This window comes from Microcebus murinus, chromosome 24, assembly GCF_040939455.1.
Source record: "Microcebus murinus isolate Inina chromosome 24, M.murinus_Inina_mat1.0, whole genome shotgun sequence".
NCBI classification, from domain to species: domain Eukaryota; kingdom Metazoa; phylum Chordata; class Mammalia; order Primates; family Cheirogaleidae; genus Microcebus; species Microcebus murinus.
In genome coordinates, this window is record NC_134127.1 from 13671769 (window position 1) to 13691835 (window position 20067).

The 20067-nt window shown below is 31.4% G+C and overlaps 1 protein-coding gene across 1 annotated transcript in view; it reads right to left on the reverse strand.

Moving 5' to 3' along the window:
- The window catches only part of SGCZ (sarcoglycan zeta), an 832117-nt gene that overhangs the window by 116695 nt on the left and 695355 nt on the right, over window positions 1–20067 (reverse strand). The window contains exon 4 of the mRNA XM_020282783.2: window positions 13270–13371. Within this exon, the coding sequence (XP_020138372.1) occupies window positions 13270–13371 (102 nt within the window). The remainder of the gene's footprint in view (window positions 1–13269; window positions 13372–20067) is intronic.

The following is a 20067-nucleotide window of genomic DNA, read 5'->3' on the forward strand; positions in this document are numbered from 1 at the left end:
CTTCTGAGGATTATGAAATAGTTTAAAAATACATTTAACATATTATGTTACACATAGCAATTACTCAATAAATATTAGATGTCATTATTAGGATATTACTATTGCTATTATTTTCCAGTAGTAGCATACAAAATACACTTTTAGTAGAGTTAATTAATGTGTAACAACTAAACAATTTTGAAAGCCTTTTCATGATTTTTTAAATTTAAAGATATGGGGAATAGAATGGTCACCTTCATATCCCTGGGGAAAAGTAAACATAATGACTTACCGAAGATATATTAACCATATTAATTTTTCAGAAGTGAATGTACAGCCAAAATGTACTTTTAGGCTTAAACAGAAGCTAAAGGAAGAAATTTTAAGAAAACAAAAATCAAAAGAATATTTGACAAACCACAATTTAGCAACACATATCTAATGCAAAAAATGTAAAAATCCCTGTGATATATGTAAGAATGAATGATTCAGATTTTATTCAGACTCTAAACCTGCCATGCATGAGTCCCAATTTTTTTCATCTGCATAGACAAGGAAAATAAGATTTCAGAAAAGACTAGATATTTCAATTTTCCCAAACACAAACCTTTGTAAATAATGAAATTCCAAGGATCAAAACTAAATGTCTCCTGCCCATCTATAAAAACTCAGTTATTTCCCAGTAAAATTTTACATTACATAGAATCTTCATCAGTAACTTGAACTTTTAATCCCAAATGGAATGTACCAGTTTTTGACATAAATATGCCAGTAATTCCAAATTAGTGTAAAGAATGGCTCAATTTTATAAATATAAAATAATGTAATCTCAGTAAGTCCCCAATCTATACAAAATCTTCAAACTAGTTAATGAAAGGTGAATAAGGTCTTATTAACTACTGATGTTCATGGACCTATTACAGTAGGTTGGAATTATCAGGAATTTATTGATCTGAGACATAGAAAAACTTTTCTAAGAGAACTGTAATTAAGCATTTACCAACTTTCTATATAATCCTATCCCTTTTTGGAAAAGATGAAGGATTTACCACAATTGATATGTTTAATCCTCATTGTTTTCAGTTGTTTTTAGAAGATGCAAGGAGTAGAAATAGCTCAACTCAGCCACATTCTAAAGAAAAACCTCAATATAGTTATTGTAATGCATATGTTCATAAATTTTAGTAGCATCAAATCTAGATATAATGTACCTAAAAGTGGATCAACAGTCTATATTTAAAAAACTATGTTTTCTAGATGGTAATAGGCATATGTCAAAGCACCTTGACATTTTTCTATAGCCAGTTATAATATTTACTAGTTATTATAACCACTTGACATTACAAATAATTTTGGACTATGAATAATTTCTCTGAAATAGATTAAATTATTATTTCAATTAAAAACTCTACTTATATTACACAGGATGTGCATTTATTTAGAAATCACTGTTATACAAACATAGAAACACACAGGAGCTGGTTGTTCATAGGCTAGAAATTTTGTGATGAACTTTTAACTACTTGTATACAAAATCAAACATTGCTTCAATAAACAATGTGTCAGCTGATTCACAGAAGTGTCAAACTGAAATTATTTGCTCCATATATATATATTTTTGTTACAGTTGAATCACTCTAAAAACCTTCCAGTGAAGCGTAACACATCAATGGTGACATTCTGAAACACTGGTGTCTTCCTGGTTGCCAGTGTAAATAAAGAATCAATAGCCAAATCCATTAAGGGACAAAACATTAAACAATATGTTATTTTTTATTGTAAAATAAAGGAGTATGTCTTCATGTTAATTTCATTATTGATTCTATATTTTTTAGTAACTTCTACAATGTTACAGACTGTAAATTTTATCTTAATCACTTAAATAACAAATGGAGTTGTGTTATATGTACATAGGTTAGATAGAAATTATTCCCTTTTGGCCAGTTATAATTTTTATCTAAAATAAATAAATATATTTCTAAGACAGCATAAACCATTAGTACTCCAGTTCTCATTTATCATCTTCTCAATTTTTTATTAGTATTTTTATGAAACACACAGTGAAAATGATGATTTATATATTATTAATTTGCTATATTTTTTAATAATGGTTTTAACATTTGTGAAAATCGGCATAACAAAATCACCAGGTCATTTATAAATGATGTGGCAATATTATTTTCAAATGAAAATAATGAAGGTATTTCTATTCCAGAAAAAACCTAAATATATATACACACATATATATCATAGTTATATAGCTTTACATCTCATAACTATGGTAATTTATCATTCTTTTTATAATTTATTTCACTTCCTCCAAAAGTGGCCAAAGTAGTTAATAAATATTCTCCATGGCTATAATTTTAAACTTTAAGGTTATTTTAACTGTGTAAAATTAAAAATAAATTATTCAATGATAAGTCCAGAAATAGCATACATATTTTTACATTAATTGTGGATATAATTTGGTTATATTATAGCAGTAAGACATTGACTAAAATAGAAAATAAAAAAGAATCAAGTTTCAGAGATTTGTATACTTACTGAAACTATCAATAAGTGATAATTTAGAGAAGATAAGACTATGGTGAATATGTAAAAATCTATATAATATTTATTAAATCAAGTATTGAGGCAAGCAGCATATAATAATTCATTATAAAAATATACTAACTTGGGGTGATTTATAGTGTAAAGATTCTATATAAAATATATTGAACACATACCTTATTTTGACTGGTATTCATTTTAATATAATATAAAGCCAAGGAGTAAATCTTCTTAGGGCAATTAATGTTAAAAACTAATCTACCAATATTACTATCATAAGAACAACATAATCACATGAATTCAAAGAGATGAACAATTATTAGCAGGATAGATGACTTATAATTCATAGAAATGCCATATAAATTACATCTGTGTATATATATAATCACAGCATCCAATATTTCTAATATTCATATTGCTAATTTTAAAATTGCAGAAAAGATTAAATTTCCCCAAATCAAGGCATTAAAAAAAATATCTCAATAAGTAGGTTTTCCCTATCTTCAAAAATCATTAAAAATTCTTCTATAAAGTTATTTAAGTGGCCTAAAAAATTCTGCTGTAAATATAGAATAATAAAAATCCAGGAATTCTATCTGATTTTAATTAAAAAATAAAATCTATCTCATTAAATTTAACTAATAAATGTTTACTTTTTTAAAAACAAACACATACATACACAATTCAATCTTTTCAGAAAACTTGTCATTCATAAACTACAAAATAAAGAAGTACTATAAAAGTATTCAGACAAGAAATAATGATAGCTTTTGTGGTAGCTTGTAAAGGGGCCACAAATTCCTCCCATTACAGTATGCCCCTTTAGTCACTACCATTCCCTATCAGGAGGTGGGGTCAGTTTCTTCATCCCTTCAAGTTGGGTTCAACCTTGTGACTTGTATTGGCTAATGGGACATAAGTAGACTTGCCACAAACAGAGGGTTAGGAAGGACTTTATACAATGGGGCTTGCTCTCTCTAGCTGCTGGGAACTATTTTGTCATCATATGATCAAGCTTGGACTCTCCTACTGGGTGAGAGACCACACGGAGTGCCATCTCAACCACCATAACCAATCTAGACACTTATGAGAAGACATTCTAGATTATTAAGCCCCAGATAAGTTTGTATAAACAAGAAAAACTGCCCGGTCGGTGAACAAAGTTGAGAGAAATAATGAATGTATAAGGTTTTATGTTACTGCGTTTTAGGCAAAAGCTAGTGTTTTAATTAATTAATTAATTTTTGCAGCAAAATCTAGCTGAATCAGTCTAGCTGAATTACATATTGCTTTTAGAAAATTAAACTATTTTTATAAGTGTCATAACAACAAAAATTGTCTACAAAGCACTCAACATGATTAAAGCAAAACATTAGGTTAAATGAGACAATGTGATAACATAGTATGATATGAAGTTATTCAATATTCAAAAAACACATTTTATATACTTACATTTGGAAACTATGTAGCCATCCATTAATTTCACAAATTTTGAAATAACATACAGGGTTAGATGTTTGATTGACTAGCCAATTATAATACATTATTCCAAATAAAATGTAAACCACTAGGAAATATTAGAACCAATTTCTCTGCAAAAGTCTTTGACTAGATTGGATGATTTCCCATGATCCCTCTTTGATAAACTCTGGCATGTTCAGAAGTATTTTGTTTCTACCTTCTTGGTTTAGATTTTGATGATCAAAAGAGGAAACCAAAGGCGGGGCCACAGTGATTCATGACTGTAATCCTAGCACTGTGGGAGGCCAAGGCTGGAGGGTTGCTTGAGCTCAGGAGTTTGAGACCAACCTGAGCAAGAGTAAGACTCCCCCAGCATCTCTACTAACAATAGAAAATTATCGTGGCACAGAGGCATGTCTGTAGTCCCACCTATTTGGGAGGCTGACGCAGGAACATTGCTTGAGCCCAGGAGGAAGTTTGAGGTTGCAATCAATGAGCTAAGATGACACTACTGCATTCTACCCAGGGTGACAGAGTCTTTTTTTTTTTTTTTACTGCCTTAAAAAAAAAAAAAAAGAAACCAACTTGGAACTTGGTGGAAGGTGGAAGTGTAGTAATTTAAGTAAAATAAAATGACATGCTGATGGCAAATCACTGAAAAGATGTATCTATGATATGCTGTTACATAGACACTGATTTAAAAAGAAAAAAATAAGTGCCACTGCCAATTTGCAGATATTTACATTACATATGGTAATTTTCTCTTGCTTGCTTCCTGATAAAATAAAAAAATTGGTAAATTGCCATATGAGATCCAATGAAACTTAGGAGAATAATGGAGGAAAAAGAAAAATATGAAAACAAACATGTATTAATGAATTGCTTTTTTGTCCTCCACAAGTACTAAAAGACAAAAGGCAGAATGACAAAATGCTAATTTATAGTAACTTGTTTTAAAAATTCACAAGTAGTCCCCAGCAAGAAGTGAAATAGTAGACAATCATTAATTATACCTAAAATATATTAGAGGGTAATATTTGCACTAATTTGTAATTCAAGAAATAAGAAAAACATAAAGAGAGGAAATGAATTGAGCAAATATTTTATCATGAACAAAGGGTAAATATGTCTATAATAACTTTTACTTAACTGATTATTACTAGAGCATCTGTAGGAATAAAGCAATGACTAGCAGACACATTTAAAAATATGGCATTTAATTAACTTTTCCTCTTATTGTCTCTTTCCTTATTTTCTAGTCATTCAAATTTCAAAATTAATACTTTTGTAACCTAGTTAAAGACAAGAAGCATGTAATTCAATTTCAAAGTGGTGTCAGGGTCAAAGAAACAGTTAAGCAGCACAAAGTAAATTTTAATAGTTCAAAACCTTTATTTGCATATCTAGAAATCCATGAAAATAATCTAAATTCATACTACCTTTTCTACCTCATTCGCTTTTCTAGTATATGACAAATACCTTCAGTACTTTCCACCTTTTCTCTTTCTCTCCCTATTCTTCTTCTTTTTATGAATTATGCAGGTTGATCTAATTCTTCTTTAGTAAGAAAGAAAGGGCCTGCAACTAACAAGAGAACAAATCACAACATTCTCTTTGTCCCTGAGGGACAGAACACTAAAACTGGAGCCTTGAACTGAGTTATAATTTTGCCCCATGAAACATGATTATTGTAACAGTTTTAAAAACAGAAATGTCTGAATAAAAACTGAGTTCTGTTCTCATGTTTAATTTCATTATCTGATATAAATTCTATTAACAAATTGGTGATATTTTCCCATCTTTTTTTCATAGAAAAATATACAAATGCATATTTACATAGATGGAAGAATTTTTTCATTGTTGTCCATGAAAGGGAAGGAAAGAGGAAAAGAAGATGGCAAGATAGCAAGAATGACTCAGCAATATGGTAAAATAATTTTAAATAATAAGATGTCTAATGTTGCATTTAAATTGTTTACATACCACAATGTAAACACTGCATTCCTTAAAACCTTAGTTGTTTGCAAAATCAAAAACCATGCATGAATAAGTGTGTGCCTTTTAAGAGCTTAAGAAAATGAAGAAATCCAGAAAATGACAGGGATACATATTTGGGATGATGCCATGACCAAGGAAAGAACTTTCATGTGATATATTTAGGGGAAAGGAAAGAAGGTGTGATAGGAAATTGAAGCTAGAGAAAGTCCCCTGGAAATCCACAGAAATCTTATGAGCATAATTGGATCATCATTGAATATAGAACAAGAATTGAAGCTAAATTTTTTAAGTTTCTAAAAAGCAAAATGATCAAAGGCAACATTCTGGATTCACTTGTAACAAAAATTTTGCATTTAGCATCTTAATAAAATTAATAAAATCAAAACTATATCAAATATAATTTTTTTCTATTCTTAATCCCTGGCATTTTCAGGATCTTGATATATATTATAAATTTGGGATAAAGGTTACTTGTTTTGCCACGAATGTGCTGTTTCAGAGCAAGTTCTGGTTTATAGGAGACCCCTTGTTACTTCAAAGGACATTTCAATTGCTACATAGAAAATTAACAAGAGGAAATTCTACCTTAAATCTTTCAATTATATTATTAATGCAAACCAAAGGAAAGTCAGAGGGCAAGTATGATGGAAGCGCATCGAAAGGCATAATGACAATAAATGATGATCCTGATTGTCATGATGACAATAAATGATAAACATTTACACTGAGGAGGAAATTATTGTGATAAAATGTGGATACAAAAGTATTTACATAATTTGTGATCAGGTTCTATTTTTTATAGATTCACTGAATATAGATGAGAAAAGCATACAATGACCCTAGAGAAAATGGTTGAAGCCAGTGATTTACAGCTATAATTTAAGAGTACGAAGGGTGTTGCAGATACCTGCCATTAGAGAGGGATGATCTCTCTGTCCCTGTGCCTTATATTGCTTTTGTTTTTCCTAAGATTTTATTGAAAAAAGTAGTCCCATATCTAAAAATTATTTATAAAACATCCATCTAGCCAATAACAACATTTTAATATGTAATAATGAAGAGGAATTGATTTTAGCATTAAGGTACTAATTGTCTTTATCTTTAAGTTAGTGAGGTCTTTGTACTTCACTAACATGCCACTTAATAAAATTTTTAAAATTCTATATCTCATAAATATTAATTAGAATGATTGTGTAACAGATTAAGCCTCAATAACCCAAACTAATGTTAAAAATGAAAAGCTTTTTCAAAAGTTAATGAAATTTTTGTTTGATATTTTTAAAGAAATATATTTTATTAATTTGAAATGTAATAGCCTAAAAAAGGATAAGTTGATATAGGCACTTTAAAGTTTTAGTGCCTTAAGGATGGATTCCAAATTCCTTAAGATTCAAAGCCTGCTAACCTGAGCCCCAAGCTGCTTTCCAAATTGATGTTTTTCTGATTTTTTATATTCCTCTTCTTTAAATAGCTTTTGCTCACACATCTCCTAAAATACTTTTAAACCTATGTCACCTTGAATAATTTAAAGGTGATATTTGAAATATTAATACTAAAAGTTTAACATTTCAGAAGGATAAAATGCCTGGCACTGATACAACAATACTGTAGGTATGTTTTAAATGTATTTTGTGTAACATTCCAATGTGATGAGGCTCTAGACGGAGCTTATCCCAATGATGAAGCAATTTCATCAAGCATCATCATAGTCTCATAGTCATAATGTTAGATTAGGAGACTAAGAGACAGGACTGAGACCAGATGCAGGGCTTTGAAGATCTGGTGCGAGTGTTACAATAAACAGCTCAGAAGCAGAAGCTATCTAGAGAACCTGATAATCACAAGAAAGAATGTGCTTCCACTGGCTAGTCAGCTATCTCTGCCACCTTACATGGACTTTGGCTAATTACAATATCATTTACATTGCAGTTTTAAAATTTCTCTGTCCTTGAAATCACCATGTCACTTCGGAAACAACCACATAAAATATGAAAATGGGAGGGAACCCAATTCTAGGAATTAATACCAAAATTCTTAGTAAAAGCCAACTCCTCCTTGAACATTCCTCTCTTCAATCAGTAAGACTATAATAGATCTGAAACCACTTCCTCTCAGTGCAGCTGCTCTTTTCCAGCCTGCCCTAAAAGTGTATTTTTGCTTTCAATAAAAGCTTTCACTTGCTTGGCTTGCATGGTGTGTCATAAAATTCTTTTCTCAAAGAACACCAACAAATTGGAAAAACCTCCCCTTGGAGGCCAGAAACAAGAAGCAAAGTACAATATCATTTTGTAGCTCAAGTACCGCTGTTCAATTACCATTTTGGGTTATTTTGGGTGCATGCTAATGTCACAGAGATATAAGTGATGAGTCAGTATGTTTTATACTAATAGAGCCACATTAAAGCCATAAAACTCTGAAAATTCAAAGTTAGATCTTCTATTCTCCTCAAATTTTTTGGTAGCATGTAGTTTGCCCCTTTAATATTGTGAAAGAAGATGACTACTATTTTTAGACAATGTAAGTTCATTCTAGGATCTAATTCACCAAGTGTTTACATTGGTTAAAAATGTGAGACAAAAACAAAAGATCTGGAGTAATGAGGTCTCATATACATGCAAAATATTCCACTTCTATAATATAAGAGGAAAGTAATTTTTTAGAGATTTAATTTATATCCTTCAAATACACTAATCATTCAGTCAATAAAGGAAATATTCACTGAGATCTGTGTATCTGTCTGTATGTACATAGTCAATAATACAAAGTATAAAAATTTTCACTAGGCCCTTAATATCTATAAGGCACAGCTATATGCAGTGATCAAAACACATAAGTTGGTTGCTTTATAGAATTTACACCTTTTGCACTTTGTCCTTTGGAATTCAAATAAAGTGTTTCATATTTTCCACTGCAGAATCCATTATGTTTGTGACATCTGAGACAAAATATCTTGCCACAAGCTTACTGAATGTGTTATTTTAGTAGCTATTAGCCAGGACAATGTTTTTTTCATACTGTTGATCAAGCACATTGCAGGGTCATGAAATCAATTTAGTGGGTTGCAACAATAATTTACACATATAATACACACACATATTGAATTAGAATATAAAAGACATGGCTAGACTACATTAAATTAGACATTTTCAGAGTGTATAAAATGTGTTTCTTCTATTGTGGTTTATATTCAAAAAAGAGTGGAAACATTGAGCTAATGTATGTATGTGTTGCTGTGTTTTGTTTGTTTGTTTTTGGTAATCTGCTTCTACAGCTTTGGAATTTTTTAGTAAATCCCTGTCTTCATCATGACTTAGAGGTTCTATATAACAACAGTCATCCCACATCCACAAAGACATGTTGAATTTGGGGTAATGAAGAAATCTACTATTTGGAGAATAATTTATTTCAGCTCTGTTATGAGAATTAACACTGATGGTGCCTGTAATACCAGATACTTGGCAGGCTGAGGCAAGAAGATTGCCTCAGGCCAGGAGTTCAAGGTTTGCAGTGAGCTATGATCACACTTGTGAATAGCCACTGCACTCCAGCCGGGGCAACACAGTGAAACCCCATCTCTTAAAAAAACCAAAAAACAAAAAACAACACTAATGCCTCTTTAAAATCCTATTCACCAAATAGACTTTTTTCCCTAAGTAACAAAAAAATTTTTAAGGAGCCTAAGTTTAAAAACACACTCCATAGCACGGATTTCAAGAAATGTATTTTAGAGAAAGTCCAGAGTGTTTCCCAGAACATGAATAGTAATAAATTCTAAAGAAATCCCCTTCTCCTTCTTCCTGATAAGCCTTTGCTGATTCCATTCACTGCTACAGGGATTTCACGATGTTAAGGACATGAGGATCAAAGCCGACAGACCTGAATTTGCATGCTTGACTGATGACTTTTTTTCCAGTGATACTCAGGTAAGTTATAGAACTCTTCTGAGCCACATTCTTTTTCTCATCTGTAAAATGAGTATGCTAATGTCTACTTCTTATGGGGTGCTGTGAGAATTAGCTGAGAATATGTGCCAGGCCCTTCACATAGCAGTTAATATGTGAAAAGTATTTAATAATTGGTAGCTGGAACTATTCAAGATGAATTAACAGGTATCCAGAACTTAATTATGTGTGCCACTCTAGGGCAGATGACTACTAACACTAAATTACATCGTCATATCAGATTATTTTAGGGCATTTAAAGATGTGTAATATTGACTAGTATCACAATTTCATTCTTTTCTTAATACATCTGTATTCCAGAATCTCTGCAATAGGCTGTTACACACACAGAAAATCTGATACTGTACAAAGCAAAACTTGAGCTGATATGTGCTTTCCTTCTGTTGTTCTAGGTCTGCTATATCACTCTCTCTCATCATTCTTGGGGAAAGGTGTAAGCATAGGGGTATATCATAACTATGTGTTTGTGTATAAATGTGTGTTTTGGTGGAGAAAAAGATGAAAAACTACATAAAAATTTTAAAGTAGTTTATAAAGGCAACTAAATTGAAGATGATTAGGGAAGCTTCCCTTTTTTGTAAGACTTCAGTGTTGTCTGCTAAGAGACATGACCAGTGAGAGACAATAGCTTAATCTCTAGAAGAAATGCATCCTAAGTAGAACTTCTTTCAGAGCTCCCTTAGTTTTTTTTAAGCCAAAAGAATATTGCACCTCTACAACCAAGTTCACTTACACTTATTATTTAGTAACATCTAATTGTCTCCCAGATTAATAAGGGCCTTCTACCATGCTATTACTGTTTTTTCTCCCACTCCCCAACAAGTTCCAATGTGCTCAAACTATCCTTAGACTTTCTTCTAAGGGTGTATACCAGCATTCCACCCATATAATTAGAAATATGTTATAATATGGGGGAGAAACACACACATATACATAAATCAAAATTGTCATACATGGTAATACCTTAATTGACTCTACCTTAATTGACTCTGAAAGTGTCCTTTGAATTCAATAGATGTCCTTACCTGAGAACTATAGCAACTTTGGAATTTTATCACCAAAAATTTGAACACATGAAAATGAGTGGAAAGATTAAAATGTATAACTCATTTTTTAAAGTTAAAAATCTCATTTCTATTTTATTACTGAAATATTCCTGTTAAGTTTCTACCAAACTCACTTTATTAATGAAAAAACTAAAGCTCAAAGAAATTGTGGCTGGCCTCTTAGAAGTGAATAGACTTTACGGCAGAGAAAAAACACCTTGCATGTATTCAGGAACAAGCCAATTGTAATGTGGGATCTGCTTGTGTAATAAAATATATACATATATATTTTCTCTTAATTTTAAATATTTATTTTTTAGTGTATCTGAGGAGAAATTTCCCAAGGAGTAAATGAGTCTCGTTCTATTTCTGTTCTCAAACCAGATTTCCTGTCTGACTACTGATGTGCCCATCTGCCTACACGTTGCCATGCTTCCTAGTTACTGGAGGCAAACAACAATGAGAGAAGACTAGGGAGAGTTGGGGTGTGAAAGGGAGCATATAGTCATCAATCAATATGATAGATTTTGGAAATGCTCATGAATTTAGGGTAATCTCTCCCAGGGATGAAGATTTGGAAGCCCAATGTCTTTAATGCTATAAAGTTAGTGGACTCTGCTGTATGTGGTCCATGGACAGAATCTAGACATATCCCTATTTCTCAGGAAAATACAGCTTACACCTGTTTTTATACTTCCAAATATATCCCAGATGGAAAGATAAATTCTGTGATCTGCCTGCTGGGAGAAGGCTTTCACAGTCCTTTAAGTTATGTTTCCAGGCAGCCACTACAAATTGGTCTAAGTGGCTTTAGAAATATATCACCTTTGCTATCCCTGGACTTACCAATAAGATGCATTTTCAAAGAAATTTTGGGCTATATTACTCTTACCTTCTTCCTATGTTAAGAAATTTCTTGATTTTCCTATATAAATTTTCATTCCTTCATATATTAAACTGTTTAATAGTGCCAAACACAGGAGGATCTCAGTAAATAACTGTGAAAGATAATGACTTCCAATCAAGCAAAGAAACTAATATGTCTAAGCATGCTATTTTTTTTTTAGTTTTCATAAAAACAAAAGGAAGCAAAAGCACCAAACATTTATTTTAAGTTTAATCGTTTTTTAAAGTTTACTAATGTAAGGTCAGGTGTTCATACATCTGTCTATAATGTTACTTGTCTGACCAAACTCCAGAAAGTAAAGTAGTGTCAAAATAAAATTTTCAGTACCAGAGTGCAGTCACTATACTATATAGTGAAGCTTTGTCAGTTCTCATGTTAGAAAATAAAATAAATTTGACATTAATATAACTATACTAATTAAAAGTTTTATGAAAAACAATCTTTTGTTATGTTTTCATTTTGATATTAAATAAAAATAACTTTCAAGCAAATTATTCAAATTATGGCTTACTATACAATCCATTTGCTAACATATTATATTGGTAATATTAAAACATTGTTGTGGTCTAAAGTAGATTTTCATATGTATGAAATAAGTATAATATTTTTCCAACTTTTATATAACAAGCTTTCCATTATTTCTGCCTTAATAAATTTATTTCCACAAATATACATATATCTCAGGAGAATGTCTAATAGATTTGAAAGATTCTAGTAAGATTTTGATGTTATTACTTTTTGAGAATAGTTATTACTTTTTGAGAAGTAACACACTTAAGTCAAAATGAACATGACTCAGCTATAATCTTTTTGATTTCTAGCATGTGGCTAAGAGATTAAACTCATATAACACACGCACATACACATTTGAAGGATAAATATTCTGGCTTGTTTAAATAATGTACATCCAGAAATAAATTTAATTTCTAAATTAAAACAATTTGTCATCTCTGTTAGAAAATGCATGTTCATTAAAGATGAATAGATGTATAATATGTTGAATTAAAATCATTAATTCAAGTCAGTGCCTTTTGCAAAATTTACTCAAAATATATCAAATGCCCCCATTAAATGACTATAACTGTGTATTTTAAACTTCCAGCAAATATAGAGGGGCAGATTTTCTAGACTAACAAAAGCAACACTGCAGTTTAATTCAAAATGGTTCTCTTATTTTTCAGTTTGAAACTAACCTTCTCCACTGTTTTCCAATTATTTTATTATTGTCATTTCTATGCATAGGTCTTTAGCTTAAGGAAACTAAATACATGCTGAAGAGACAAAGGGATTCCATTCTCCTTTTCAATCTAAAACATAACTTCTAAATTATGTTTTACAGTAAGCCAAAGCCAGTATCACATACCTTTCGGGAATGAATTTCTTTCACATACAATGGAAGTAGAAACTCAGATATACCTTCAAGTCGGATTCCCTTCTTGGTGACTCTCAGATTTCCCATACCATCCTACAAGCAATGAAATATAGTTCACTTTCAGGTTAATGAGAGAATGAATATCTGGCCATAATTTTCTTAGGCCTCAATTTAGAAAATGAGCTCAAATCAGTGATGATGTAAGGAAAATGAGAGATTGAATCTACTTCATGAATGGTTGTAGCACTTTACATGCATATAGAGAGCTTTATTTAAAATGAAAAGAGGATTATAAAAGACTGGTATCTTCTCCCAGCTCTATAAGAGACTAGGATTGATCTGTGAATGAATCCTTTACTTTCTGCATGCATCAGTCAGTTCAACTATTTATTAGATATAATGATACTTACTACTTGACTATTGGAAACAACTTTGTTTGCCAAGAGATCTAGTAATATTTTACATTAAAATTATACAAATAATTCTATAGTATTCAAATAGTTTCATTTGTAAAACAATTTTAACAAGTAATTAATGATTAATATTAGCATGGTGTGCCAGTATTCAAGCCATGAGTAAACATATGTCCTATCCTTTATAAAACAACAGTCTATGAGCAGGGTAAAATAAGCATCTAAATAGCATCTTATGAGACAGAATAAAACAAGTAAAAACAGAATGCTGTTGGGAGTTAAAAAAAAAAACCAGGAGATTAATATTTGGTAAGAGAATAAATCATTGCTTATGAACAACAGTGACTGTGATAAAGGCCTTGACAACGTGGCATTTCAACAGGAGAGGCTGAAATATTGGGAGACAAAACAACTGAGAATATGTTTAGGGGCCAGAGAAAGGAGAACCATGAATGCAAAGTTAAGAGTATGTACTTCGCTAGAGATAAGGGGATTTTATCCTTCTTTCTTCCAAGAGAAGAAACCTAAAAATGTTATCAACTAGCTCAATGGCTTGAAATGTTGGAGTTAATCTTCACAATTAATCTGGCAAAAGGATTGTGTAGGGCTAACTGATAAAGTGTTAGCAATAAGGCACAACTTAATAGTAAGTGTGAGGAGTGTGGTGAAAGAACAACCTATAAATTCCCTGACTAATTTATCTGGAGACCCTGAAAAAAAGGTAATTTAAGATTAATCTAAGGTTCTATAACCATGAATAAATATGGAAATATAGCGATTTTTAAAAATTGGAATAGTAAAATTTGTAGGCCAGTGCCAAAACTATATTTAGCTTTTCACTTTCTAACATTGAGGTATCACTGCAAAATTCAGATACATATTCTATCAACCAGCACATCTGTAGAAAGGGTAGTGGAGCAACAATTGCTCAAGGAGTACTTGAATCTATCAGTGTGGATAATCAAGCCAAGTGTGGAAAAATATATATAAAACAAAGGAGAATTATTGAATGATGACTAGTTCTGTGGGTTGGGAAAAGGTATTTTATATAGTCAAGGAAGTTATGATCAGTATATGAGGAAAACAGACACTATGATGGTCTCACCCTCTACCTTGTACTATCTACCACAAAAGAAAGCCAATGAGGTAGTATAACTTGAAAGTATTAGTAATAGGCGATAACCAATGTAGAAAAATTTTGGAGAAAGAAAGAATGAAAATGATTTTAATTAAGAATTGAAGGACTTTTAAAATATTTTAAGCTAAACTAAAGCAAACTGACTACTAAGAAAGAGAGACATTTTTAGGTGGTGAGGTCTCAACTGTTCCACAGAAAAAGTAATGTATCTTAACTGAATTAAACTTGAGATAAGAGTAAAGGAATTAGCTTTTGGAGGCAAGTGAAGAAGCTCAAAGCTGACACTGGAAATGCCTTATAGGAAACCAATCAAAAATGAATGAATTAATTAATTTCAAGCAGAGTTGAAGACTTATTCTAAGGATAAAACACATATATTTTTGGTAGGGTAAAGACACACTCTGGGTTCTCTGAGACAGGGCTCATTTATACTGTTTTTTCAGTATCCTTCTTCATTTTCAAAAATAAAAAGTGTCTATTCTCTGTTTTAGACATTAAATTACATGGTCACCCATTTACTGGCTCTAATCAGTGTGGTTTGGCAACCTTATACCTATCTGAGAACAAAAACAGACAGAATTAACAGAGATATTCAAAACTGAGGATTTGCTAGAAAGGAATGGTGGAAAAATCATGGGAATGCAGCATTCTAAGCTATCAAAATATAATGTCCTAAAATAGTTGACCATTATATTTCTTATTGAGTAGTAACGAATTAAGCCAGAAGCAGTGTTGGGCTACCAAAATAAAACAAACATAAAGAATGGTAAATGGTTAAATTAATGATTAAGTTCAGTAGAAGATAAGAAATATGACAAATGATAAGACATCAGAAAATGAAATTGTGGATTTTGAGATCTTGAAGGTGAGAGAATTTTCAGACATGATGAGATTTAAAGAATACCCCAAGCAGTGGTGGCAGAGGTAGAGACAAAATTCTTAGAATTCAGAAAGCCAAGAATATTAATTAGAACATATAATGTGACATGGCACTTTAAAAAATTATTTTGTCTCAGGAGGATTTTGTTGACTAAATCTCACACAGTGATTGGGCATATATACTCTCAAATGTCTCCCAGAAGGAAGTGTTCTGAAATATTCCCCATGGAGTAGCTATGGAAATACCTAATATCACTATTACACTATCTAAGAACAATGGAAACAAGTTCTATCACCATGTAATCCCCAATTCAATATTAATTTAAAAATGTTTTGATGGGATGATTAGAAATAAGAGTACTGGCCACCCAAAATTAAGTGTGATATTGCTTATGCTATATGCATATTTAGTTTTTGAAAGTTTTCAATCTTAAGCTCAATGTGTTATCTTCTTATTTTATCTACATAATACATGATTTCAGATATATAAATAATTACATTTCCTTTAATTATATAAAGTAGAATTCTCTTGTATAAATGTAGGACTGGTTATTTATTCTTTAATGTATTCTAAATGAATACAAAAATTAATTTAATTTTCAACTGCTAAACAAAAAGGAAGTTCTCTTTAAAATATCTAAGCATTTTCTTTTACTCGTGTTTTATGCCGATTATATCTATACTTTTTAATGAGCTATTTTTCTCCAACCGTAAGAGAAAAAACAAACAAAACATAAGCTGACAGCCTGCTTTATATATGTGTTTTTACTATGCTGTTTGCTATAAGTCCATATTTTATTTTCAGTTTAACTGGCCTTTTTTATTCCTGGATATTATTAGGAAATAAACTCTATCTACAGTGATAACAAACTGATAGACCTAGGAATTTGACCTCTGATTCAACTTGTTTGGAAACATTTTTAGAGATCATAGTTAATGATATAACTATAATCTGAAATATGATTTATTACTTTTCTCTTTGCCAATAGTTGTTCAAATTTCACAATTCATGTATCTTAGATTGTCAGAGTTATAAGAGAAAATCTTAAATATATTTGTCTATTAAATATGACAACAAATATTATACTTTGTTTATCTTACTTGTACTGGTGCTCTTTCAGCTACGTGTATGATTTTCAAAAAGTATAATAAAATAAAATTCAATTTGTTTTCCAAAACTTCCTCTAGTGATAAAACAATTCCTATATATATACATATATATATATATATATTTCCTATACATATTTTCTTCTTATTCTAACTATCCACATATCACTAACCTCACAGAGCATCTATAATTGCTTAATAAAAAATCATTAAGGATAAAAATTTGATCAATCAAAATAAAATAAAATTGTTAATCTGATAAGGCAGATAAGATCACAGTCATTCAGTATATGGAATAAAAATGGATGTAGTAATAAACCCAACAAGACTACAAGTAAGGAACCAGCCCAAAGAACCCTGTAATTTGACATATAAATGGCAAAATTATAAAATTTAGTTGGCAATATAGCAAAATATATGTGTGTATATATATAAAATATACATAAGTATGCGTGTTTATAAAGTTCACATAAGATAACAGAGACCAGAGCATAGCTATTTAATACAGTAGGAACATTTGAAATACACACACACATTTTGTGTTTAATATTCTTGAGAAAAACATATTTTCCCACAGGACACTGTGAATCACTATCAGGCAAGTAATCCTGGTGTTGCTCAGTCAAATATTAACCAGATAATGCAACCTTAAATGTGCATGGAAGCAACAGTATCCACCTTAACTTAAAGTTAAGGTTACACCTGGGGATAAAATAAGTGGATGTGATTTGCTATAGAAAAACCAAGGATGCTATTAGAAACAAATCATATTTCTTGATGGTAAATGGAGACCAATGCAAAAAGCCTCAGGCATTTGACTTAAGGAAAATAATAAGTTATGATTTAATAATAATGTTCTGTACCCTAAAGATTGTCATCTGTAAGTGGGTGGCTGAGGAACCTCCATATGTTAATCTTTTAACAAGGGTATAAAGCCTGAAGCTTCACTATTAGCATGCTTGTTTTTCCTAACTGTGCTTAATGGAACACCAGAATTATAATAGACCCAATGAAAAAAGAGTTACTTTTTTAAATAAATTTAGGAAAACAGTGTATTATATATTCCCACTCAGAGATTCATAATACACATTAGCATATTAAACATTCTGTGAAGGTTGAAGTAAAGAAACACACTTCTTTATTTAATATAGAGGTCTGCAAGCCTTCACTCACTCACCCATCTTTTGGAGTAGGTGGAATAACACCCCTTTAAATACACTGTGGAAATTCTGGGCTAATCACTTATATTTTATAAACTCTGAAGAAAGACCTATTAAAAAGTAGCTCAATTTTTTAGCATGAAGGCTCAAAAAGAGGTGATTAAAGAGTTACAAGCTCCCATGTGCCCACAAATGTTTATTGAGAGCCTATATATATACATACACACACACACACACACATTGTAGAACAGAATTCTGTTATAACTTGGCTTCCCAGCTATCTTTAAATACTGGGAGTCATACACTGAACACTGCTAGAAATTTGATCTGTTTCATGAATGTCATTTCTTATTGTTAGTACAAAGTGGGAAAGAGAGGTAATCTTGAGCACACATCTGGTTTTTGCAAATGATGTTTGCCAGTAATTTAGTCCCTATAAGGAGGATCACCTCTTGCCTTGAACGAAATGAAATTTCTGGATCTTCAAATTAAGGATAAGACCTTAAGGTATGATAACTCCACAAATGTACTCCTCATGGTAAGGTCATGTCTGAGAATTCCTTCCAGACTCTTAAGATAACATCTTTAATTTCCACCCTAACTATGGCTCTAAACATAATAGCTGAGTTCATACAGCACTTTAGCAGATATTGAGACTATAGCATGTTACAACAATCCTGGAAAATAGACTCATTCTTTTCCTCATTTTATTTAAAATGGAAAATAAATGAGGTTAAGTGACTTTTATGCAGCTAATAAGCCACTCAGCCAGAATAGAAGTCCAGCACTCTCTCTCTTAGTCAATCCATAATACTGTACAGATAGGAAACACAAGTTAAATTTATTTTATTATGTCACCCCAGTGTGGTTTTCCTATTTCATTAACCAGCACAAAGTTCTTATTTGGTTCAAACCTGCATTACGGTATTCTGAAAAGAGAGGTCTGGCAAGAAAAAATTCTAGTTTGGAATGAGTATAATAAAGTCCTCCATGAAAATTAAGTCCTCAGAACAAATTATTGATATGTGTACTCCCATAGACTGTGTTAAAGGAATCTAAAGATATGTTTCCTGAAAATAAAAATTTCACTTTTTTACATTCTTCATATAAACAGTTTTGTAATATATTCATTGTATAAAATTAAGTTGTGCATGCATGTGCATGTATATTTGTATGTGTTGTTAAGTTGAGCAGCAGGAGTAAGTAAGATGAAGTTGTTCAACATAAAATTGTAGATATTCTTGTGAACTGGGAATAAGGGAATATTAGGTGAATGTCAGTAGAGAAAGGACAGAAAGCTCATGAAGACACAGATGAGCAAGCTGATTCTCTCTGTGGGATTAAGCAGTGGTACTATTGATAAGAGTGTTCTGGTGTTGGGTTGCTTTATGGTTTACAAATCTAATCTCCATGGCAATTTGGCTTGTGCTTTATTGCATTTATAAAACTGTAACATTGGGCCTCTCAGAGTAAAAAAGTCTCTTAGGGTTTTAATGCCCGAAGATCCTTCTAAACATCAAGAAAAACCTTTCGTCCATAAAAGCTATGGGTCATCTCTCAATTGAATCTTAAAAGACCCTGTAAGCTTCCTTGAAGGTTGCTATAGATTTTCATCTATTATTTCACCCTTGAGTTCTGAGGACAGATTTTTTTTTTATTTTTTAAAATATGTAGTCCAGTACCACTTCTTTATTCTAATAAATTCCTGGTAAGCACGCATTTCAGAAACATTTAACACAAGTTTATTTTTTCTATATTTTATGTAGTTATACTTTATTATACTTCCACATGGCATCAGCCTGCTATGAGTACATCCTAAAATGTCACAGGCATCCCAAACCAAGCATTTCTTTAAAAAAAAGTAATAATCTTTTAACTAGAACTGTTTCTTACATACCTCAAGGAATTGCTATCATCTCTGTTTAGCAGAAATCTGTATCTCATCCTGGATGTCTCAGTTCTACTTCTCATAATGGACCAGTCCCCATGTCCAATCCACTTGTCTTTGATTGCCCTACTTGCCTTCCTTCTGGCATTGGTTCCGGCACACACTGGAAGTTCTGTCCAGAGAGCCATTAAAGGAAGGACCTAT